At 37.9% G+C, this 23,842-nt stretch overlaps 1 protein-coding gene across 6 annotated transcripts in view; it reads left to right on the top strand.

Annotated features, from left to right (window-relative positions):
- The window catches only part of TACC2 (transforming acidic coiled-coil containing protein 2), a 306,574-nt gene that overhangs the window by 271,702 nt on the left and 11,030 nt on the right, over positions 1 to 23,842 (top strand). For 3 of the 6 annotated variants that reach the window (XM_043983126.1, XM_043983125.1, XM_043983124.1), the window contains 7 exons: positions 492 to 607; positions 1,961 to 2,126; positions 3,764 to 3,904; positions 4,844 to 4,933; positions 12,551 to 12,694; positions 13,155 to 13,231; positions 16,053 to 16,096. In XM_043983126.1, the coding sequence (XP_043839061.1) occupies positions 492 to 607; positions 1,961 to 2,126; positions 3,764 to 3,904; positions 4,844 to 4,933; positions 12,551 to 12,694; positions 13,155 to 13,231; positions 16,053 to 16,096 (778 nt within the window). Of the gene's footprint in view, positions 1 to 491; positions 608 to 1,960; positions 2,127 to 3,763; positions 3,905 to 4,843; positions 4,934 to 12,550; positions 12,695 to 13,154; positions 13,232 to 16,052; positions 16,097 to 19,288; positions 19,298 to 23,842 lie in introns of all 6 variants that reach the window. The other 3 variants (XM_043983128.1, XM_043983127.1, XM_043983123.1) reach the window with 2 other exon arrangements.

Below are 23,842 nucleotides of genomic sequence, written 5' to 3'. Positions count from 1 at the left end.
CTCTTGGCCTACTAATCTCCTACATATGCTACTCCTTCAGTGCTTTCCACAGACCATGGTATGTCTGTGATTTAGGGATAGAGAGATGTGATGGAATTTCTATAAAATGGGAACCTAGAAGAATCTGTTATCACCACTACCTTTGCTTCCTGTGTCACCTCTGAACAGTTATCCAACTCTAAACTGGTCTGACCCATAGAGGAGTAGACTGTAAAGGGGAATCCACTATACTGCATATAAATGAATTTTGCAGAGAAATTGATTAGAATCCAAGACATAGATACTGGCTTCATTAACTCATCAGCTTTTGATCCACTTATCGTTTTTCATAATCATTTGTTTGTTTGACAAAGGAAGTAAAATCTTTATAATAAAAAGTGATTTGTTTTAGAGAATAATCTGCTCGTCTGTCATCAAGTTGCTTTCTCACATTGATTCTACCCAGATTGTACTCATTTAATAATTAGAATTAATTTCCTTTCTTTTCACAGCATGATGATGACACCCCGAAGAAACAATCTCTGTACCTTATGTTCGATGCCCCTCAGGAGAGTCCAGTCAAATCTCCTCCAGTTCGGTTATCTGATTCCCCAACTCCATGTTCAGGGTAAATTATTCCTACAAAGATCCTATAATATGAAAGTATTTTCTACTTGAATGAATGAATGAGAAAGTCTTAAGTGGCCCATGCTGGGATAAGCACTAACTGATACTAACTGAAAACCAAGACAGGCTCTATTCTCAAGGAGGTTACATTGTATTCAGGAAGGGAGGTTTCTAATGCAATGTAGATGGCATTAAGAATTATAATTTAAAGCATGCCAGAGGTCCAAAAACCTCGTTGGCTTTAAATATTTCCTTCTATTTTATTGTTTCCTAATGAGGTAGTAGGGCAGCTAGGTGATAATAGTGGATAAAGTGCTGGGCTTGGAATCAGAAAGACTCATCTACCTGAGTTTAAATTTGGCTTCATATACTTATTGGCTATGTGACCCTTAGGCAAGTCTCTTAACCCTGTTTGCTGCAGTTTCCTCATCTGTAAAATGAGCTGGAGAAGGAAATGGCAAACCACTCCAGTATCTTTGTCAAGAAGATCCCAGATGAGGTTACAAAAAGTTAGATATTACTGAAAACAGCTCAACAACAACAACAACAGCAGCAAAAATGAGGTGGTCCTGTATTAATGACTTCTCAACTCCTATAGCAGCCTAACCTAGATCTGATAAGCAAATTCCATCACTTTGAGAGTGAGTATATGGGGCAGCTAGGTGGCGCAGTGGATAAAGCACCAGTCCTGGATTCAGGAGAACCTGAGTTCAACTCTGGCCTCAGACACTTAACACTTACTAGCTATGTGACCCTGGGCAAGTCACTTAACCCCAGTTGCCTCACCAAAAAAAAAAAAAGAAATAGAGTGAGTATGCCTTGAACTAAGGTTAAATCTCTTAAAAGATACACATGTGGAACTTTTTACTTCCTTTTAATTTTGTTCTAGTTATATGGGCCCAAATTCATGTTCTGATCTAAATAATGTGTGTTTCTGGATTTGGCCTCTTCTGCTTCTTTATTTTTTCTGATGGGAGAGATTGGACTTGCCAGCCTCTCCCTGCTGCCACCCTCATGGTCTCTTAAAATTTTCTTCCTGCTTTAGATGCCTGTAGTCTTTAAGAAAAGGAGCTGGCCAGGATGGATATAGTATTTGATGCTTTAAAAGCAGCCCTCAGTCCTTAGAGGTGTAGACAGGATCTTCTTCTCCCTTAGTCCCAGCATCTATAGATGTATGAGGGAATTTGTACCAAACTGTAGGGACTAGGTAATATCCCTCTACCATCTTATTCAAGAAGAATACACTAGGAAGTTAAGCATTCTCCTGGGAAAACTAAATGATGATTATCGTCACTCAGATTTTGGAGGGATTTCTAAAGAAAAAGATGAGGGACATTTTTTTCTCTCCTCTTAGGTCAAGTTTTGAAGAAACAGAAGCTCTGGTGAATGCTGGGATTAAAATCCAGCATCCAGTCTCACGAGTCTTGGCACCAAACCAAGAGACACACTTGCAGGCTCCAGAGAAATCAAACCAGAAAGAGTCCATGGGCTTAGGAACAGCTTCAGATGCTCTCGAAAGAGTAAGTGGTGACTTTCTAAAACCCAAAGAACAACTGCAAATTTAGGCCCAAGATAGCCAGACCACATGAGTACACAGGCATCTGATGGACGAAAAATAATATCTCAAGTTGCACCCCCAAAATGAATAGATTGTGAGTTCCAAAACCTACAAACAATATGCTGTCACATCTCTCTAATACATTCCCTTTGGAGAGAAGAGTATTCTAGAAGTATATTTATTTTATTTTGAAATTTTCTTTACTTTATTTACCATGATGATTTTTTAAACTCTCTACTCTAATTCCTTATTGCTGGATTGTCACCTGGGCATATTTACTTTTCCTAGCATCCTCTATGGTGGTAGTTTAGGACATTAACAGGTGTGCTGTGGAAGAAAGATAATGTTCTTTTGAGGTAAACAGCAGGTTGTACTAGGCCTGGGATCCCATTTGATTCATTTAGGAGTTTCTTTAGGAACCATATACAAAAGAGTCATGTGTCATTTCATACACCAGATCTTAGAGCTCAGATGTAACTGTGATAGTAAAATACAGTTTGAAACTTGATACAAAAAAATTCATTCTCTTCCACCTATTCATAGGCTTTCTTAAGTATCAGAATTTTTTTTCTATTTATTCAAAACCTTGTGTAACACCTATTATGTGTGTATATCCTTATACACACACACACACATATATACATATATGTATATATATACACACATATAGGTATATTAAATCTTGAAGGATATTCTGTTTCCAGTATATGTGTGTATTTGTGTATATACTTGTTTCCAGTGTATGTGTATATATATATACACACACAGAGGAAATAATGTCCTTCAAGATTTAATATTTTACTGGTTGTGTGACCCTGGGCAAGTCACTTAACCCTCATTGCCCCACCCAAAAAAAAAGATTTAATATTTTACTTTTATTGCACTGAATAGATTTGTTAATAAAAAGTTGACTTTCCCTTTTAATGACCTCCTACCCTCTTCAATGTGGCATCTGGGTAAACCAGTGGATACAGTGCTGGGTCTTGAGTCAGGAAGATCTGAAGTCAGAGTTCATATATGACCTCAGACACTTACCTGCTGTGTGACCATGAAAAAGTCACTTAACCTCTTCCTGCCTCAATTTCCTCATCTATAAAGCACTTTGCAAAACTTGAAGCACTGTATAAAGGCCAGCTGTTACTGTTATTATTATTTGAAAACATCTTTTGCTATCTTTAAAAACATATGCCTCTCTAGCTAAATCTAATTTACTTTTATGTTAATGCTTAAATGTTTATTCCTTATGGTTTATGGTTTGAAATACCAACAAATAGATCGTCTCCTTCCCCGTCCCCAGCCCTAAACTGCCCCCATGCAATTTGCAGCTAATAATCAAAAAGCATATTGGTTTTTTATTTTATTTAATTAATGGGCTATAAGGAGGGAGGGTTTGGCTGTCAAAGCAGTTCAAATATCAGGTATTTCTCCTCACTGTCAAACTAATCTTAAAACACCTGTTGCTCTTAAAGAATTGTCATTAAATTGGTAATTTCTTTAGCATGAAACAAACAATATCAGGCCAGTAGATGATGTTCACCTAGACTTGCTGTTCCTCTTTCTCTCCTCTATTTTCTGTTCTATATCCTCCTTACCATGTAGACAGCACCTGAAGATTCCTATGTCTCTGCTGAAGCTCTCCTCAATAGGATATCTCATCAAACCTCAATATGTGATGCGCTTGAATATCTAGAGCCTGATTTAGCAGAAAAGAACCCCCCAATATTTGCTCAGAAACTTCAGGTTTGTAGCCCAAGTGTAAACTGTCAGTGTTCCTTTCTAAAGTTTATTACACCTCAGTAGAAAATGTAATCCCTTAAATATAAACCAAACCAAACCATGATTTAAATGGGGGTGAGAAGTGGGGCAAGAGGAGGTGGGGATGGCCAAAAGTCTTCCAAATAAAATCTTTTCTTCATAGCTAGATATGTAATTTTTCCACAAGGATGTCAAAATGATGCCAATGTTATGATTATATTCTTAACAAGATGATTCCTTTTAAATCTGGAAATGGGATTTAAGGCTTCATTTTTCAGAGGTCATTCAATATCCCTAAAGGCATTTCTAATAATTCATTCACTGAACAGACTGTATTAAATCACCCTTGAGTGAGCTATTTATATACACAAGAATTTCTCTGACTCCCATTGCAATAACATCTGGACATGGTGCAACATCTGGAATCAAAGTAATTATCTAGCATCTGATTTAAAGTTGGCAATTTGAATATTTCTCCTCTGTGTTAGAGGACTTTATGAACAAATCTCAAAAGATTATGAGAGCAGTATGAGAGATAAAGCTTTATTAATTGAAATTATTGTAAAACTATATAAAAATGTACTTTATGACATGTAGGAAAAGGAACAAAAACAACCAAAAACTTGACAAAAATAGAAAGTTTGAAAAAAATCATCTTATCTTCATCAGTATAATGCTTCTGTTTCCTGACGTTTATTTGAAAGGCTTCTGAGTTGTTCTTAATTTTTAAAAATTCAGCCTTCCACTGTCCTGGGCTGCTGAGGTGTTTCTCATGAAAAGAACACTGACTCTGTGTGTTATTTCTGAGTTGTCATCACAACACGTTTAAGTGTGGCATCCGTTCTCTGGATGTGAACAACAACATTTACATCCTGTCTTAATGCATTTTTCTTCCCACGGTATACTCATGCCACCATCTAACAGGAGGAGTTAGAGTTTGCGATCATGAGGATAGAAGCACTGAAGCTAGCCAGACAGATTGCCCTGGCTTCTTTCGGTTCCTTAGATACCAAGGTACCTGCTTCCTGCCTGCAATGCAATGCTCCCTGGGTGTGTCATGTGTGCTGGTAATGGAACAGGAGGCTGCTTTCCTAACCATGATACACTAGTGTGGTGCTGGGAAGCTACAAAAATGCATGTCCATGCAAGAGGAGGGAACTCCTTCTCAAATCTGACCATGAGAGATTGGTCTTGGGAAGTGTCTTAAAAACCACAATCCCTGTAGATTAAACTCAACAGTTAAATCCCATTGCAGTTTGCATAACTCTTTGGAGTTAGCCAAACTCCTCTAACATGTTGTGAGAGTCCTATTCAGTAGTTACATGCCAGCATTAATTTAATGGTGATGAAAAGCCATTTTAAGTCCCAAAATTCTAGAGATTTTATTCTCAACCAACTGTATATGTATGTATGTATGTGTGTGCGTGTGTTCACTTGACACATAATAGATGCTTAATACATGTTTATTGATCAATTTTATAGTATAAGCTATCTGTCGTTGAGAAAGAGGGCTCATTATTTGGATTTTAAAATTTCAAAGCTCAAAGTTTGGTTCTCTTAGGCTCTAGACAATTGAAATCTGAGATGAAAGAGACAGAAGTTTCTAGTCTCAGCCATTTGTGACCTTGGACAAACCATATCACCTCTCACAATTCTGTTATCTCTTAAAGGATGAAGTCGAACTTGGTGATCTCTGTCGTCCTCCTCAACTCTAAAATTCCATGTGGTTTAGTAATTGATCACTAATAGAGACTCAATCCAGGCTTCCCCGGGTAGTAATCCTTATTATTTTTGTCACTGACATTCGTAATTATAATGATCACAGTGATCATGATGATGATAAAAGTAGTTTAATTATTTCACATCTATACTTTTCAAAGTACTTTCATATATTTATTCCACCTTCGTAGTGAATTAGGGAAGATATTATTATTCCCATTTTACAGAAAGGCAAACCAAGACATAGAAACATTTGCTGACTTACCCAAGAATAAACAATGAGTCAGTGGTATAGCCAAGACTAGACCCTAACTCTCCTGACTCCTAACTTAGTGCTCTTTCCATCCTAGTTCAAGCTGTTCTATTCCTGATGGTGCAGCTCTTCATTTTACCCACCTTCTCATGACATGCCAGTAGTAGATACCCATGTGTTACTTGATTATAATATCAGTGTTCAACCAATGCCCTTGGGCAAGTAGGGTGTGTTGTCCTAGTGAAAAATTTTCTCGTAGAACTTTTCCAATTTAATAAGAATGTTTATGGCTTCTACATTTAAGATTGGACAGAATCAGACCCAGGAAAAATAATTAAAGTGATGATTACTGGCTGTGGGTTTTCTTGTTTCTTTTATTACCAAAACAAAAAATTGCTAATTTGACTTCAACTTCTTCTTTCTGGACTTCATTTCTTTTGGAATAGGAGACTCTAAAATTGAAGAAAGGAGTGGGAAATTGTTTCAGATAGCTTTCTTTCTCTCCTATGATAGAATGAATTGGCTCTGAAAGGAGTTGTTTCATGGAAGGGAATTTATGTGCCTATTTCCCTGAATAGTGTGGATTCCCTCTTGTAATCAATATTGGTGGGACTAGATATCTCTGACCCCTTTGGAATTATAGATCATGTTCAAGTCATGATTGGATCTGCTATCGTTAGGTGGTAATTGCCAGTTGTTTGAACTTCTTTCGAATTTATGTAAAAAAAAATAATAAGATTAAAGACTAACTTTGGAACCATTCAATGGGATATAAACCAGTGAGCTATTTCTCCAGTGCTGCAAAGATATAGATCTTAAGAAGTATCTTATAAATCCAAAAAGAAATGGAAGAAGTATGATCGTGGGCCCTATTTCTATCTTTAATTTTTTGCAACAATCCATGGTATTTAGACCTATGGAGAATAGGTGATTTTGAAAACAAATTATCCCTTAATTTCCAAGCTGCAGTAGCCCCAAAGTAACTCAACTTATATAAACTCAAAATTTCCATTGAGTGTCTAGTTCATATGCAAGTGGACCTGTGACCTCCTCTGTGTAGCATATGTGTACAGAATTCCTGTTTACGTATTGGAAAGTGCTGATGCATCTAGAAAGAAAACAGCAGCTGCTTATACTGTTTGCTCTTTTTCTTACAAACATATTTTAGCTGTAGGTTGACAGAACAGATTCTGCCAGTTCAGTCTTTAACACTCAAGTGGGATCACTTAGAACTAAAATGTCATGTGTATGTAAGCAGTCATGAAATATGATATGCTGGGAATTGCACATGAATTTGTAGAGTACACCCAATTTGTATTCCATATTAGACTGATACAGATTAAGGTATGGGAGCATAGTCGGTCCTTCAGGAAACAAGCAGATTTATCTGTCTTTCATTAAAGAGGAAGCATCCCATCAGGCAATATCAATAGGAGTTGGAATGCCTGGTTGGAATTTTATCCTTATCTTTGTGAACATCTGGTTTGATTGAATTCAGTTTAAAAAAAAAAGTAGACTTCATTAATTTACCCCCATGTGACCACATTTGACATTGAACTTTTCACTTCTCAGCCTGCTCTTTTGCTTCCTATACAGATGGAACCCTAATGTATTTTCTGCACAGGTTTGCATGAGATGCTAGCAGGGAGGGAGATAAATTTCAAATATGCATTTAATTGATCCTGGTTAAAAGCAACTAGCTTTTTTTGGAACAGGAAAATTCAAATAAAAAGACTTAATTATGCATCTTACCAAATAATTGTATGACTAGATTGTTTCTGGAATAGACAAGGTAAGAAGCATATTATTAGGAGAAATATTTTGTTTTCCACAAGGGTAACTTATTTCTCCAAGATTCTTCTTTTGATGACAAAAATGTACAAATTTCAAATCACAAAAAAAGGCCAGATAGCAGCCCTTGGAATCAATACTTTTGATATTCAAAAAGTGCCTCTAAAGTACAATTATAAATCAAACCTAAAAATAATTCAGGAGTGGGATAGGGGTCAGGGAGGAAAACTACTTTGGGTTCTCTTGTTGTCTAATTTTAGAAAAAATAATTTTAAAATAATACATAGTCAGGGCAGCTAGGTGGCGCAGTGGAAAGAGCACCAGCCCTGATATCAGGAGGACCTGAGCTCAAATCCGGCCTCAGACACTTAACGCTTACTAGCTGTGTGACCCTAGGCAAGTCACTTAACCCCAATTGCCTTACCAGAAAAAAAAAAGTAATACACAGTATCAAAATGGGTATTGTCAGACCTAGATCAAATAGACACAGTGGGGATGATAAACCAGATTTGGGAGAGCCAAAAAAAGCATCTGGAACCATAATACCAGGTAAACAGGCAGTCAAGTCAAATCAGCAAGCATTTATTAAGCACCTACTCTATAATTTAGGCACCATGCTAAGCTGGAAAGGAGAGATAGGGGGACAGTCATTAGAAATGATAGGAAAACCTTGATCCTAAGACAGGACTCCCACCATGGTGAGTCATCAGAGACAGGAGAGTATCATTCATAGGAATCAGGACTCAGTGAAGACAGACAAGAAGAGATAAATAGGAAACCAAAGAGCTAGGAACCATAAGAATGTGTAGCAGTCAGGAGGTTTAATATCACCTTTCTATTGACATTGGAGCCAATGACTGACCTTCCAACTCAAATACAACAGCAACCCCTTCACATGGTCAGTACTAATATAAGTATTGGTATAATGCAGTGATTTCCCACACCTGGAAGTTCCAGACAACTTTGATTAAACTCCATCATTTCTTTCCAGACCCACTAAATTTTATCAGTCCCTGTGTATCAGGGTATTCCATTACGTTGGGCAAGCATTTTACATTTTCTTTCTAAATACGCATAACCATTTGATGCCTGTACTGGCAGACTTCCCTGCTAAAAACTGAAAATATTGAAGATATTTCAAAGAGCTAATTCTATGCCTTACCTGGAAACTACACCTTCAAAGCAGCCATTATTATGTGGCTGCTTCAGCGATAACTTATGCCATACTCGTGGGAGAACTTGTCAAAAAATGAAAAATTCATTACACTTTTAAAATGTATCATCTACATGACCGCAAAGAACAAATTTGACTGGATCTTTTTGGTCAAGTCCATGAAAATAATTTTATGTATATTTTAATATATGTAAGACATTCCCATGTGAACTTACTACTTTGTTTTCCATTCTCATCTTCCTGAGATTTAATGAAGCAGAAAAAGAGAGGCAGCATGGCCTCATGGGTAGAGGGCCAGTCTTGAGTTTCAGGATGATCTGGACTGTAAAATGAGGGGGCTTGACTGGATCACCTCTAAATCCCTTCTGTCTTTAACTCTATAATTCTACAATTCTCTGACATGTACAAGTTATGTGATGCTGGGCAAGTCACTAAATTCTCAGTGTAAAGTAACTTTCTAATACAGCTAGCTAAATTGCTTATTTTCATAGATAGAGAGAGGTTCCAGTCTAGGATTTCCCTATATTGATGAAATCAGTTTCTAGCTTCCCCTCTACTCAAAAAAAGAAAAAAAAGCATGTTGAAGGAAATGAAGCTATTTGCTTTTAGTGAAAGGCCTTGTAAACCTGTCAGATGAACCTACTCAGAAGACTATCTGTCACAACCAGTAACAAACCTCTTAAACCTGTACTTTTTAATAATGGAGTTATCGTTATTTATTTTTTTTTATGAAAATCATTCAGCCGGTGCTAAGGGCCCCAAGTGCAATTAGAGAATATTTATTTTGTCAAGTGATAGGCCATCAGGATATCTGTTCATGCAAGCAGTTGGATAGGTATGTAGAAATCACTAGTGCCAACTGATTGTGGCCAGGTTGGCAGTCAGAACATATGTGTGATTCATAAACTTTTTGTTAAACTTTTTGTTCTTCGAAGGCAGGCTTGTTCATTGAGTTATCATGCTTCATTATCCTGGTCTGTGGGCCTGTTGCCTTTTTTTTTCCTCTGAAGGAACAATTTCAGGATTGTCTGAGGGAGCAAAAGGCTAATCTAAATCTGATCTTAAAATGCTATAAATGGGAGGCAAAGCTGTTAACTTCAGTGAAAGAGAATTCCTTGGAGTCAGGGGAACCCCAGAGCTGATCTGATCGCACCAACTGCATTTCATTAACAAACAGATGCACATTCATTCATTCAAATTGGTTGTGAGACCATTTCTCTTGTTACAGAAAACACCAGGTGGCTTCTTTGAAAGGTGATCGTGAATCACTATATCCGGCCTTTTTTTGGTAGCAAAAGGGGAGGTAGCATTATATAGTGGAAAGAGCATTGGCTTTGGAGTCAGAGGACCTGGGTTCAGATCCTACCACTGATGTTCATTACCTTGTGTGACCTTGGGCAACTTGCTTTACCTCCCTTTTCCTCAATATACTCATCTGTAAAATCAGAGGGTTGGACCAGGTGACCTTTAGATCCTCACTGGCTCTGGATTGGTGAGCCTATAATAAGCCCTGTGCAGGTTTTTGTTGATGCACTTGTATAATTCGTTCACATGTTTAGCTTCAATCTATGATATGATAGAAGATAAGAACCTTCTGCTTTCTGACAGTTTCCTTATACTCAATAAATTGAAAAACATTTTAAGAAAAGTGGAATTTGCCTCTACATGTATGACATTTGAGTGCTTATAATCTTCCCCTGGTAGTTTGGCGATCCTTTCCTCCGGGAGATATCAGTTAGTTTTTAGCATGCCTTAATATTTTGCAAACTAGTGCATCTTTAGGGATTATATTTGCATGCTACTTAAAATATCAAATTCATCTCTATAATCCCCATCTGAGTTAAGAAGCCTTTGTTTTAGGTAGCAGCTCCACTTAAAGGGGCAGTCTTTTCTTAGATGAGTATTCCTGGTCAAATCATAAGAATAAAGTCAAACTGATAAAAGCCCACCTCGAATCCAACTTCTAGCACTTTATTTCTCTTGCATGAATATTACTAACTAGACATAACAAGTTGCGTCAACGCCTCCAGTCCTATCCATTAAACTTTTGTTCCAGTTTAGTTATTCTTACTATATGAAATAAAATTTTCCTCGGTGTAATTGGAGTAAGCTGGGCAGTTTGTATCTGCATCAAAATAATTCAGCTAATACTAGGGCCTCTTGTTGGTTTTATTTTTCAAAAACCAAAACAAAAAATCATGCTGTAGAGTCTTCAGATACAACCTTCCTTATCTGCTCATAGAACTGTTTATCAGTAGTTCTCAAATTATGACTGTTTCCCTTTAAATGATATCATTATTCTTGCTTTATCAATATTCCAATATAGAGTCATCTCAAATTTGTGTATGACACCACCAAGGGAGTAGGGCAGATCCCTTTATTCTTATGTGTTTCTTTATTAAATGAGGTCCATTGAACCTGTCAGACCCCCCACCAGCCAACATTATTTGGAGTAGAATTGGGCTGCTTCTTTTTGTTTCTTCCACCTCCAACAGCCACAATGGATATTTTCGGCTTCAGAATGAACAGCGGCACCTAAAAGTTAATGAATGGGACTGAGATTGTGGTTGGTTTGTCCTTTTTTTTGCAGCGAAAATCATAGACCTCTTTACTTCCATAATGCACTCAACTAGTCTCTGATTCCAATCATGACTCTACACATAGCATCACGCTTTCACAGTGCTGAACATTGTCATAAGAGGATTTGATAAAAGGTTAAAGACTTGGAAAGGACACCACAGGACTGAGCTGTCATTAACATCCTTAGATCACCATCTTGGTTCCATGAGGACTTCATACTGAAAAGATCTCCAGTCAATCTGATTCAGCTGGTCAGTAGGAAAAACAAAAACAAAAAAACCCCAACAACCTGGTTGTTTAGCTGTATTTTTTTTAAATAGTTATTGTAATCGACTGAATTTTTCACTTTCCAGTTCCTCGCCATGTAAATCTATCTATGATGAAAGCATTGCTTCAGCCAGTCATAATCAGCCCACCTTTTAATGTGTAGGGAAAATTAATCTTTTTAAGGTCAAACTGCTTGGCTACAGTATGTTTTAGGAATCTCATCTGATGGAAAGTGACCCCAGTGGGAACGTTTCATTGATACTACATGATCTAGAAGCTGAGCCTCACAGGGGTGTGCACAGTACTGAAATGTAGGCAATCTTACAAAGGTGATCAAATACACATCCATTATAAACCAGGAAAACATAGAATGACATCTGACATCTGCTTCCCTCTCCTCTTTTCCATCGTATGGATGCTGAAGAAGTAGGATCCTGTTAGATAATGGCTCTGTTCATTCTTGTTCTGCTTCACTGTTTTTTGATTCCTGATAAATGGATATGATAAACAGGCGTCTCATATAGTCTATTTAAAGGCAAACTGTACTCCCATCTAACTTCATTGTTTCTTGCACAGGTGCATAATGCTAGATTTTTCATGGATTGTGTCGCACAGTTTTCCCCATTCATTATCATGACTCCACATTTTCTCATAGTTTTTTGTGTTCATCATTTACTGCCCCTCCCAAAAAACCCACAAAGAAAACAAAACCAAACACCATTCTCCCCGCCCCAACCCCAATACACACACACACACACAATTGACCCATTCATGAACCAGATTAATGTGATCTTCTTTGTCTTATGATTAATGTTTACTTTTTTTTTAATTAACAACAATTCCACAGAGAGATGCTGCACTCCCAGCAGATGTTCCCATCTCTAAAACTGCCTTGTACTCTCGCCTTGGGACCTCTGAGTCAGAAAAACCTTCAGCCCTTCTTTATCAACAGTCGGATTTAGATGCTTCACTGCGAATCGCTAGAGAAGAGGTATTTCCAGTGTGGGATTTGGAGAAGGGGCCCCTTTGATTGCCCTTCAGAAGCCTCATTAAAAATCTGCCTCCCGCAATGTGTAAACAAAGAATGCCTTTGCCAAGGCGACCTCATCTCTGACAATTTAGTTCTTACTTTGGACATCAGGGGAAAGCTAGGTTTTGCTGGTCTTAGATACAGTCACTGTGAAATGTGTCTGTGGAATTTAATTGGATTTGTGATCAAAAATATTCTCAATCTCATTTCTTGTGATCAGGTATTACCCAAGGATATAAACTAGTTATTCTCTATCTCCCCAGAGTTCACTAATTAGAAGTGCAGCTTGGATGGTTGGAGTGGAATATTCCTCTCATGAGATGTTTAAACTGGTTGCATTTTTGTTTTCCCGTGTATCTTGTTCTATGAAAATTACTTGGGTCTAGACTGACATATTTAATATTTCCTCCTTTGATACTAGATTATCACCAAGGAAAGAGAGGTCTCAGAATGGAAAGACAAGTATGAAGAAAGTAGACGGGAAGTGATGGAAATGAGGTCAGTGATTAAGTCCGAGAGCCAGAATTGAAAGATATATCTTCTTGTTGCCCTGAAAATTCTTGTGGTATGAGTAACCATGTGAGGCAGCTTGGAGTAGTGGATAGAGGGCTGGCCTTGGAGTCAGGAAGACCTGAATTCAAATCCTGCCTGTGACACATGCTAGCTGTGTGACGATGGGCAAGCCCATAATCTCTCAGTGCCCCAGACAACTCTCTTAAGACTGTAAATTACAGACGAGTTGTTCATCTGTGTCAGTGGAAGGCGTTTCCACACTGGGAGTTTTCCACACTGATGAAATCACAGAGCCGGACCCCCTCCAAAAAAGTGAGTAATCATTATAGAGTATATGTATCATGGCTAGTTTCTTTTCTTTTCTTTCTACTGAGAATATGACAAGAATTATTTTTAGAAAGTCTTATGTGCAAAATTCATTGTCTTTTCCTTTGCAATTATAATTTCTACATTTGTTTTGTCCACACCTGTGATTTATCAGTGTAGGGAGCCCTTAGTAAGGAAGCTCCCTCTATTAATGCAGATGACAACTGTTTTGCAGTTTATAGTCATGGGGACTCACCAGAGGCAATGAGAAGGTCACATAGTCAGTACGTGTCTGAGATGGGACTTGAACCCAGATCTTTCTGATTCTTTGGCCCTTCCTCTATTCAATACTCTATTTGGCCTCTGTTCATGATATATACGAAATATGTCCACACTAAGGCTTTTCAAAGTAAAACTGTTTAGTTTAGTTCAATTTAAATCCCACCCCAAAATCAACACATTATTTCTTACTATTTCAATGAAGAAACAAGACAGCTAGACTATGACATGGAATGTGTTTTCTATTCCTTATATGCATTAGGTAGCAAAATTATCTTTCTCTCGTTGATGCCTTCTGTCTTCAGATTGTCTCTTTTGGCCACATCTGAAACTATAAGTGCTGTCTGTTTTTAAAATATAGTCTGACCTTTTGTAATTTAACTGCACCTCCCCTCCCCCTGTGAATTTTGAGGGTGGTCCCAGGAATTTGAAGAAGCAGCTATTGAGGATTCTGTGAGAAGTCCCAGTGGCTCATTTTAATTTGTCAACTATAGGCCCCAACCCTGTATCAGAGGTATTTCTTGGTTTGGGACAGGCTGATGATTCCCGGTCAAGTCAAGGGAAGGCAGCATCCTGTTATTTATGTTTGAGCATTGGCCCACCCCACCCTTTCAACCCCCAAATGAAGAATATTTTAAAAGCTAGAGTTCCCTTTTATACTTGCTTGGACTAGCTCTTGTCTTTTTGTCCCTTGGGAATGTTGGTATTTGGGCTTTCCTTTTCCTCCTTAACTTCTTGCCTACAGTGCACTTTTTCCAAATAGTAATGATTTTTTTTTTGTGGGGCAATGAGGGTTAAGTGACTTGCCCAGGGTCACACAGCTAGTATGTGTCAAGTGTCTGAGCCGCATTTGAACTCAGGTCCTCCTGAATCCAGGGCTGATGCTTTATCCACTGTGCCACCTAGCTGCCCCCCAATAGTGATTTTTTTAAAGAAAGCTTTATGATTCTGAAGTCCAAGCCAAAAAAAAAAGTGGGAAATCCTAAGAATGCCCAGAGATTATTTTGTAGCAGGGACTGATCCCAGTAAGTGGTTTATTCCTCATAGCATAGAAGAAGCTGGTTTCATCTCATTGATGTAAGCAAAGCTTAAACCAGGAATGGTTTAAGCTGCCTGAGTTATATGTAATCAGTTTATATTAACCTGCTTTCAAGAAGAAAAACTCAAGGTATGTGCCCAGCAAAGACCTTGAAGGACAACTGTTACAGCAAATGTGAGGATCGAAGGGATTAGCTGGAAAGATAGGGTTTTTTGTTCTTCTTAGATAACAGTACAAAATGTATTTTAGGATTTAATTAGATTGGTAAACCAAAATATAATGATGGAACGACTTTCCATGTAATGGGTGTTACATAAAATGAGAGATCTGGCTATTAGAAAAGCAGTGAGGTATAGTAGAAAGAAGATTAGTTTTGGAGTCAGAACACCTGGGTTAAATAATGAGCTCTGTGACCTTAGGCAAATCACATTATACCAAGTTGAGACTTGAGGGTTTTTTATTTGTTTGTTTTCATTTGTTGTTGTTGTTTGTTTGTTTGTTTGTTTAGTAAAATGGAAAAAATACAACTTGCACTATCCATTCTAGAATTGTAATGAGAATTCTATTACAGAATATAATTGAATGTGTATTGTAACCATAATGTAAATAGTTATTGTGACTTATAATGGTGATGATTCTCTTTCTTACAGGAATAAGAAAATTTAGTTTGTCTATTATTAGGAAACAATCTAGCAGTAATTGTGAAATTGTTACAAGGACAACATCAGTAAAGAGGGAAAACACAGGGAACAATTAGGGAAATGCAAGTAGTTTAACTGGCATATAGAACACAGGCTGTTAGTAAGTAGAGAAATGAGAGATAAGTTTGAAGAGCTAGGAAGGGTCCAGATCATGGAAGACATCAAACGCCAAGCTAAGGAGTTTGAACTCCTTTGAAGGTAATATGGAACCAGAATGAATGGATGCAATGAATGTTTAGGGTTTCGTTTTTTATGAAGGTTCACACTTGTTGTTAGTGTGTAGGAAGCAACCAGAGAAGTGTAAGCACCACTTTGTTTACTGAGATTTTTTAAAGTTGCTTCCTATTTAGAGACATTAGGCCAAGTCATTAGACATAAATATGTGTTGTCTAAGCCTTTTTGACCTCATAAAATAAAATCATTTGTCATGAGGGATCAGGATCCCTCGCAAACATCTGTACTCATTTAATTTCTCTTACAGGAAAATAGTGGCAGAGTATGAAAAGACCATCGCTCAAATGATAGGTAGGTGCTAACTTTCTGATGAGTATTGTCCTTACATCCTGATTTTATAAAGACTTTTTGGGGTAATATGTCTGAAGACTATGTCAGTCATTGAGTGCCAAACTCCATTAAAAGAACTAAGGATATAATAAGGCATCATAATCTTCTTACATTCTGGTTTCTATCCTGTCAAATGATCCCCTATAGAAGACATGTCTAGGTCAAAGAAATAACTGATTTAGAAAATCCACTTGGATATAGAAACATCATTGAAGTGCCCACTAACACAATCCATAACATATGAATACAATCTTAATTGTTACCTCTGAAGTAATGGTATCATTTTTTATGAGTACTGTTTAACCCAGCTAAACTACCTGGTCAGGAATAGATTTGGACCAGTCTTCTATGATCTAAGCACTCCATTTGTCCATAGGAAAGAACAAATTCAGGTTACAGTAGATCACATACATTCCAGGTGATCTTCAAGAGACATATTGGCCAGATCTATTTTATTCTAGTTCTTTTGGACCTAAGGAAAAGACCCAATCCACACCTTCAGAGTTTAGTCTCAATCCTTCAGCATAAAGTTTAGGTAGGGCCGGTGGTGTTCTCAAGAAGCCTTGGCATTATTTCCTCACCAAGTAGAAGCTTTGTGTGATGCAGTAATATCTAGATTAACTGGAATGCAGGTTAACTGAAAACAAAGCAAGAAGGGTATTTCATTTCATTTCCTCTTATTGAAAATCTTTGGACCATGATTTATGTCTCCTTCCTTCCTTAGCAAATATAGAATCGTAAACATGGCATTTCTTTGGTGACTAAATATTTTGCAGGGCATCTGGTCACCATATTTAATGTCAGTTATTACACTGTACAGTGTTGTATGCATAACAGATCAGGAAGATTCAGCATTAACCACAGAAAGATACCATTTGGCCTAAATCTATGATATTAGGTATTTTCTTGTTATTGGTCTCTTCTCCAAAGAGAGAGGAGTGTGATGGGGTGTGGAACTGGTCAACTGAAGGTTATGTTACTGCATTCCAGTTAATGAAGATTTTACTGTGTGGTGACAACATAAAAAGTTGCCTTTGGTGGACGATAGGAGAACTTTCTAAATAATAATTTCAGAAATCTCATCTGACCCGAGATTGGTAAAATAATAGCTTTGACATCTGAGAAGAAGGCATCAATTTCACCATTTTCCATTCTAATGAGCTGCAGTGTTCTTAAGACAGAGGGTCCAGGGGCAGCTAGGTGGTGCAGTGGATAAAAGCACTGGCCCTGGATTCAGAAGGAGCTGAGTTCAAATGCGGCTCAGACACTTGTCCCTAGCTGTGTGACCTTGGGCAAGTCACTTAACCCTCATTGCCCTGTCCCAACCCCCCAAAAAAGACATAGGGTATATTCCCCTCAATGACTCAGAGAGAGGGGAAAATAGCCAAATGTGCTCTCTGTTCAGTATTGTCTCTATGTGTTGTCTAGCAATGGGTAATTTATTATTGATTATCTTTTATTAGTGTAACAATTTATGATTGTATATGTACATGCAGCTTCATCCTTTCTGGAGTTAAGTATGATGTTGAAGGTTCATGTCCTCTATTATCTGATGTTTGGCAACTTACTAAGCCCCAAAGGTTTTTGATTTTTTAAAAAAAGCCTTTTGATGTGAGAACATCAGTAAAACCCATTATCATTTGTCTCTTTTCACATCTGAGCAGTAGCCTCTTAATACTGCTCTTGGTATGGATTTATAAGCAAATATTGAAATAAAGAAAGGGGGAGTCTCTGCTTGTTAATGAAATTCTGCCCAAAGGCACCTTTTGTTTCTACAGCTGTTTTTTTAATAAGCTTCCTTGCTTGCTTCTTCACCCCTCCGCTCCAACACACACACACACACACACACACACACACACACACACACACACAAAACAAAACAAACAAAATAGAGAAAGAGAGGAACATTTTTGTGGCCTTCCCAAGTTGACATAAAAGGTATTTCTCATTTTGCTTCTTTACACCTTAATCTCCTGAGATGGTTTATTCAGCCAATGAGTCTCTCTTTCCCTCTCCATTCAATCTCATGAAATATGGACAGGTCTGGGCAAAAAGGATGAATTATAATTAATCTTCTCTGAAGAATCAGAATTCTTTCATAATATTTTTAAGTCTCCTGAACCCTTTCATCCTGCACTGATATCAGAGTATAAATATATCACCTGAAGATCTATTCTACCAAGCAACATGATGACAGAATGACTTAGATAAATCTATGATCATTTGTAGACAATTTCATGTATTTCTCCCAGTGTCTGGTGCTCTGATTGTTTTCCCCAGCACCCAGTCCAGTTTTCCTAAGATTCCTGCTTGCCTTTTGGAAGTATCACTGCCTTTGAAAAGACAATTTCATTGTGTGTCCCTCTACCCTACATTCCTGAATTCTCATTCATGCACACCTGTCTACTTTTTCACTGTTCATAGCTTTTTTAAAAAAGAATCAAAAACATGGCATGCTTGTTGATACCATCAGGCCATTGATCGTGCAGGTAATTGATTAAAGGCTACTCTTGCATATAAAAGTTCCTTTTGGAACAATTGAAACAGACTTAGCCCTCAAACTTGATAACATGGCTATTTTCTAGGGATCTCTCAGCACTGCATGAGGTTCTGTATAGAAAAAAAACCACATTTCTTTTTATGTAAATTTCATGCCTCTGTTTCTGTTTTCATCCATCTCTGTCACTTCTATCCTGTAGACATCTTGCATGATTAACAGCTGATGCTGAAGGGAAGCTTGGAGGCAGAAAGTGCTTTATCCAGCCAGGGTTCAGAACTATAGTACATCCAGTTTAAAATTGAACCAACTTCTTTAGGAAGTAGGAACCTTTTGTGGCTATGATCAATGCTTGTTATCTGTCTGTTTCCCAAATCCCTCATGTTCCCAAACACTGCATGTGACGACAAAGTTCTTTTGCATCCTCATTTCAGTTTGTGCCATTTTCGACTCCCACTGAAATTTTTCTTTTTAAGTATTAACCACTTCTTGAGCCTAAATATTAACAATTCTGGATTTAAAAAAAGACTACTTCTGTGCTTTCTGCATTACAGGTTGTTTCGCTGTTTTTTTCTGCTTTCCTAACAATTTCCCTGATTATCTGTTTTGCTTTCGTTTTTGTTGCTTCTTGCTATTTGCTTGCAAAACAAAAAAAGGCAAGCCTGGTAAGTAATGCTTCTCACCCACTTTTGACACCTGCATTATGCAACTCTTAACCTTGTCTGGCTATCTTTGCTTTTCTTTTGTGTACTTGCTACATTCCCTGAAACTGTTTATAAACATTTAACTCCATTACCAGAGCTAGCATATCTCTTTATATGACTTGTTATAAACATTTAACTCCATCGCCAGGGCTCTAGTATAGCTAAAGGTATACCAAACGAGAGGCATATTTGCCCTGTCCCTTCTAGAGCCTCTCTGACCTCAGGACCGATTTCCCAACTTTAAAGACTGTAACCACAAACACAGGGACACGTTTGTAAATAATTACATCTTCAACGTCATGAAGACAGAAAACTGTTTCAGAACTGAGGCTGGAAGGATATAGGCAAAGATTGTAAAATTATCTAAGACTGACAAGTTTTTAAAATGTGGGGGTTTTTGGATAAATTTTAAAGCAGAATGAAATTTAAAAGCCAAAATGAACTCATTACAATATGGGACATTGTGCCATGGAATTATGGTATGATAGTTTCAACAAAGTCCCTCTAGGATTTGGGGAATGAATTTTTCTCAAACTCGTAACATATAAGAATTGGAAGCGGCCTTAGAGATAATCTAATTCAGCTCTCTCAAAGATAGGAGGAAACTATGTTCCATCATGATAAAGTAACTTTATCTAAGGGTCACCCAGCTAGGAAACAGCAGAACTGGACAAGAAGTCAGGTCTCCTGGCCCTCTGCCCACTCCTCTTTCCACTACAAGACACCATCTTCACTTCCTAAAAAGAACGAGATTGCACTGACTTCCAAGATTCAACCATGCTCCAGGATCTCCTGAATCTAGAAAAATGAACTCCACCAATTAGGAGAACTGGATTTCTACAAATCTGGGAATTTCTGATTCATAGTGAGAAACAGAGACATCTTGGCATCAGTTACAGCCTTTGAATCTAGTTTAAAGTAAAACTAAGTACCACCTCTGAAAGATGAGCCTTTTCTGGACACAACCAAAGGTTTATGTGTCTCCTTTCCGCTGTGGCCCTCTAGCACAGAGCAAGGCAAGCTTTGACTTCATTGAATAGACCTCAACACCTTGTTTGAGCTGGGACTCTGGGGATGTCTCCATTTTCACAAGAAAGTCCCCAGTGGACAATTTCACAAATAGTTGCTTTCTCCTTTCTGTTGAGTCATCTTGTTAGTGTAAATGCCAAAATTGAGAAGCAAAAATTCTGTGGAAAAAAAAAGTAATAAACTTGTTCCCAAGTGGAAGGGTCACAGCAAAATTTTCAATTTAATGGTTGTAAAGTGATATAAGCTTATGGGGCTTTAGTCCTGATGGAAAGACAGGTGTAATTCCCTGATTAGACTCTAGTTTAAAAATAATCCCAGGAAGAAATGGTTGAAAAGAACAATAAGTAGGGCAAAAGCTTATTGGTGTGGGAGGACCAGGGACAGTTGAACTTATCCAGGATGGTCTCTTCTGGTTTCCTTCATCTGAATCAGTCTCTCACAGCTGGGCCAAGAGTCAGTCTCATTTTAGAGCACTATATCAAGAAAGTCACGCCCTAATTTGCCATAAATAGTCGCGTATTACGCAGAAGTTAACACTTCCTCTGTCCCAAAGTAAGCTCCTGCATTTCTTTGGGAGACATTGTTAACTAAAGCTAAGTATAAGACAGTTATGCTGGCTTTATCTTATATTGATACTGATACACACAATTTCTTTTTTTCCCCCACTTATTTCCTTTTCATTTGGGTGGTAATAGACATACCTACCCACTATACCCATGATGAGACTTTAATTCAAGTTCAGGGTTGAGGTCTAGCCCAAAATGCAATGAAGTTTTCATAGAATCAAAGCCTACAGAGGTCATCTGGTCGAACCTTTCCCTAACCAAGAATCTCCTCTACAGGAACCCCAACAAACGGTCATCTCTTCTAGGCTACACTTGAAGATGTCTAGTGAGGGAGAGGGAGCCCCATACTTTCTGACAAAACCCATTCCATTTTTTTATAGCTCTAGTGTAAGAAGTCTTTCTTCACATTGAACCTAATGATGCCTCTGCAACTAGTTCTAGCCTCCGTGGCCAAGCAGAAAGAGTCTAATCCATCTTCTGATTGATAGCCTTTAAAAACTTGAAAACAGCTACCATGTTCTCCCTCTGTCTTCTCTTCTGGAAACTAAACATCCCATTCCTTTCATTTGATTTCACATGCCACAGTTATCAGGCTACCTCCCTGTTCTGGGGGCTCTCTTCCATACCAGTGTACTAGTGTCATTGTTAAAATGTGGCACTGAGAACTGAACTCTGCTATCCACATATGTACTAACCAGGGCAGAGAACAGCAGGACCACCTCTTCTTATATTCTGGAGTCCTTGTCTCTCTTAATGCAGCCTAAGATCACTTTAGTATTTTGGCTGCCATAACATATTATTTACCCTCATTGAGTTTGGGGTCCACTAAAGTCCCTAGATCTTTTTTTTAAGTGAGCTTTTATTTAGTCATGCCTCCCCTGTTTTCTAATTCCTATCTTAAAAAATCAAGTGCCCCTGAACTTTATCCAAATAAAACACTCTACTTGTGTCCTTAATCCTATCTATTCTTTTTCCTCCCTCCCCTTCTTTTTCTCTCTTTCCCTCCCTCCCTCTTTTGCTCTCTCCCCACCACTTTGTTGTTTTCATTCTTACTTATCTTCATACTTTCCCTTTCAATTGGCTCTTTCCTGTCTGCCTACAAACATACTCATTTATCTTCAATCCTATAAAAACTTTCCCTCAACCATTCTACTTCCATAATACTACTAAATCCATCATTTTTTTCCCTTTTACTACCTAATTCCTTGAAAAGGGTAATCTATAACTTAATTCCTAATAATAATCCATAACTCAGATTCTTTCTTAACCCCTTGCTCTTTAGTTTTGATCCATACTACTAATAACTAATAACTTCCTTATTAAATCTAGAGAGGTTGTCTTAGTCCTCATTTTTCTTGAGCCCACCATATCTTTGGGGACCATTGATAATCTCCTGCTTCTGAATACACTCTTTCACACTCAATCAGATTCTGAGACACTTCCTTCTATCCACTCCTTTATATGCCCTTTGCTCTCCTTTGAACTCCTTACTAAATGCTGTCCATTTATAAAACTGTTCTCAGCCATCTTCTTTTCCATCTAAAATCCATTCATTCCAATGACTTCAACTATCATTTCTATTAAAATGACTTCCAAAACCTTATTTCTAGTCCCAACCTTTCTCCCAAATTCAGATAATTGAACTAAGACCTTTTGACATAGATGTTTCACTAACCCTTCAGATTTAATTTCTCATAAACCAACCTAATTATCTTCCCCCTCCCCCACCAAAAAGTTGATCCCTATACTGATTTCTGTTTTAGACAATGATGATATCATTTATCTAGTCACATGTCTTTGAAACCCTGGTGTTAATTTTGGGTTTTCCTTCTCCATATATCCAACGAATTATCCATTTTTATCAGTTCTGCATCTTGAGTTTCAAGAATAATAGAAAGGGGTCTCATCAGACATGGAATCCAACCCATACATAAAAGAACCCTGCCCTATCGTATAGCCACAAGTATATCCAGCCTCTAAATAAAGGAAAACCGATCCTCCTTATATAAGCTATCCCTTCACATCGCCACTAAGTCTTTTCTTTTCCAGACTAAATAACTGCAGTTCCTTCAACCAACCCTCCTAATATCAATTCAAAGTCCTTCACGCTCCTGGTTGCCTTCCCCTTTCCTTTTTGATCCATCCTCCATATTGTTGCGCGATCCATCGTCCTTATCCATGCTTTTCAGTGGCTCACCACTGCCTTCCCTTTTTTTTGATATTAGAGGCTTCCTGCTAGCTGTCAAACACCCTTTTCTGTCCACACTTACCTCACACTATTCCCTGACCCATCCTCCAAACCAGACTATTTGCTGTCACCCAGGATGCTCTGCTTTGTATAACCTATGTGCCATTGCTTCTGCTGTCTGCTACATCCAGGATACCCATCTTTTGGCCCTCCCACAGCCACCTGCTTAAATCCTACCCATTCTTTAAAACTGAACTCTCAAACACCATCTCATCCATGAAGCCTCCCCTGATTCTCCCTAGACAGTAACTTCCTCTCTAGGAAGCACATGGTATACAGCTCTTTATGTATGCATCCTGTATCATCTTAGTAATGGTTCTTTGTACCTCTTTCCTTCTAGATTGTCAGCTGTCACAGCAGGGACTGTCTTACCTAACCTTAGTATCCCCCATAGTGCTTAGCCTAAGTGCTTAATAAATGTTTAAAGTTGATCTTTTTTTAAAAAAAAAGAGAGAGAGAGTTGTCAAGTTTCTACTTCACATTATCTATAAAGACTTGAGCCCAATATTCATTTGGCTGGCATTCTTTTTTTCTTTCCACTTGAAAGGGAGAATGCTGGCAGCTTTTAGAAATCCATTCTGTCTCAAACATATAGTAACATAGAATATTGTCCTTTAGGCTCAGTTACATGTAGAAAGACTATTAGTGAGGCAATGCATAAGC

The sequence above is a fragment of the Dromiciops gliroides genome, chromosome 2 (assembly GCF_019393635.1).
Source record: "Dromiciops gliroides isolate mDroGli1 chromosome 2, mDroGli1.pri, whole genome shotgun sequence".
Lineage (NCBI taxonomy): Eukaryota > Metazoa > Chordata > Mammalia > Microbiotheria > Microbiotheriidae > Dromiciops > Dromiciops gliroides.
Note: the sequence above shows the minus strand (reverse complement) of the source record. Positions and strands in the feature narration are given on the sequence as shown.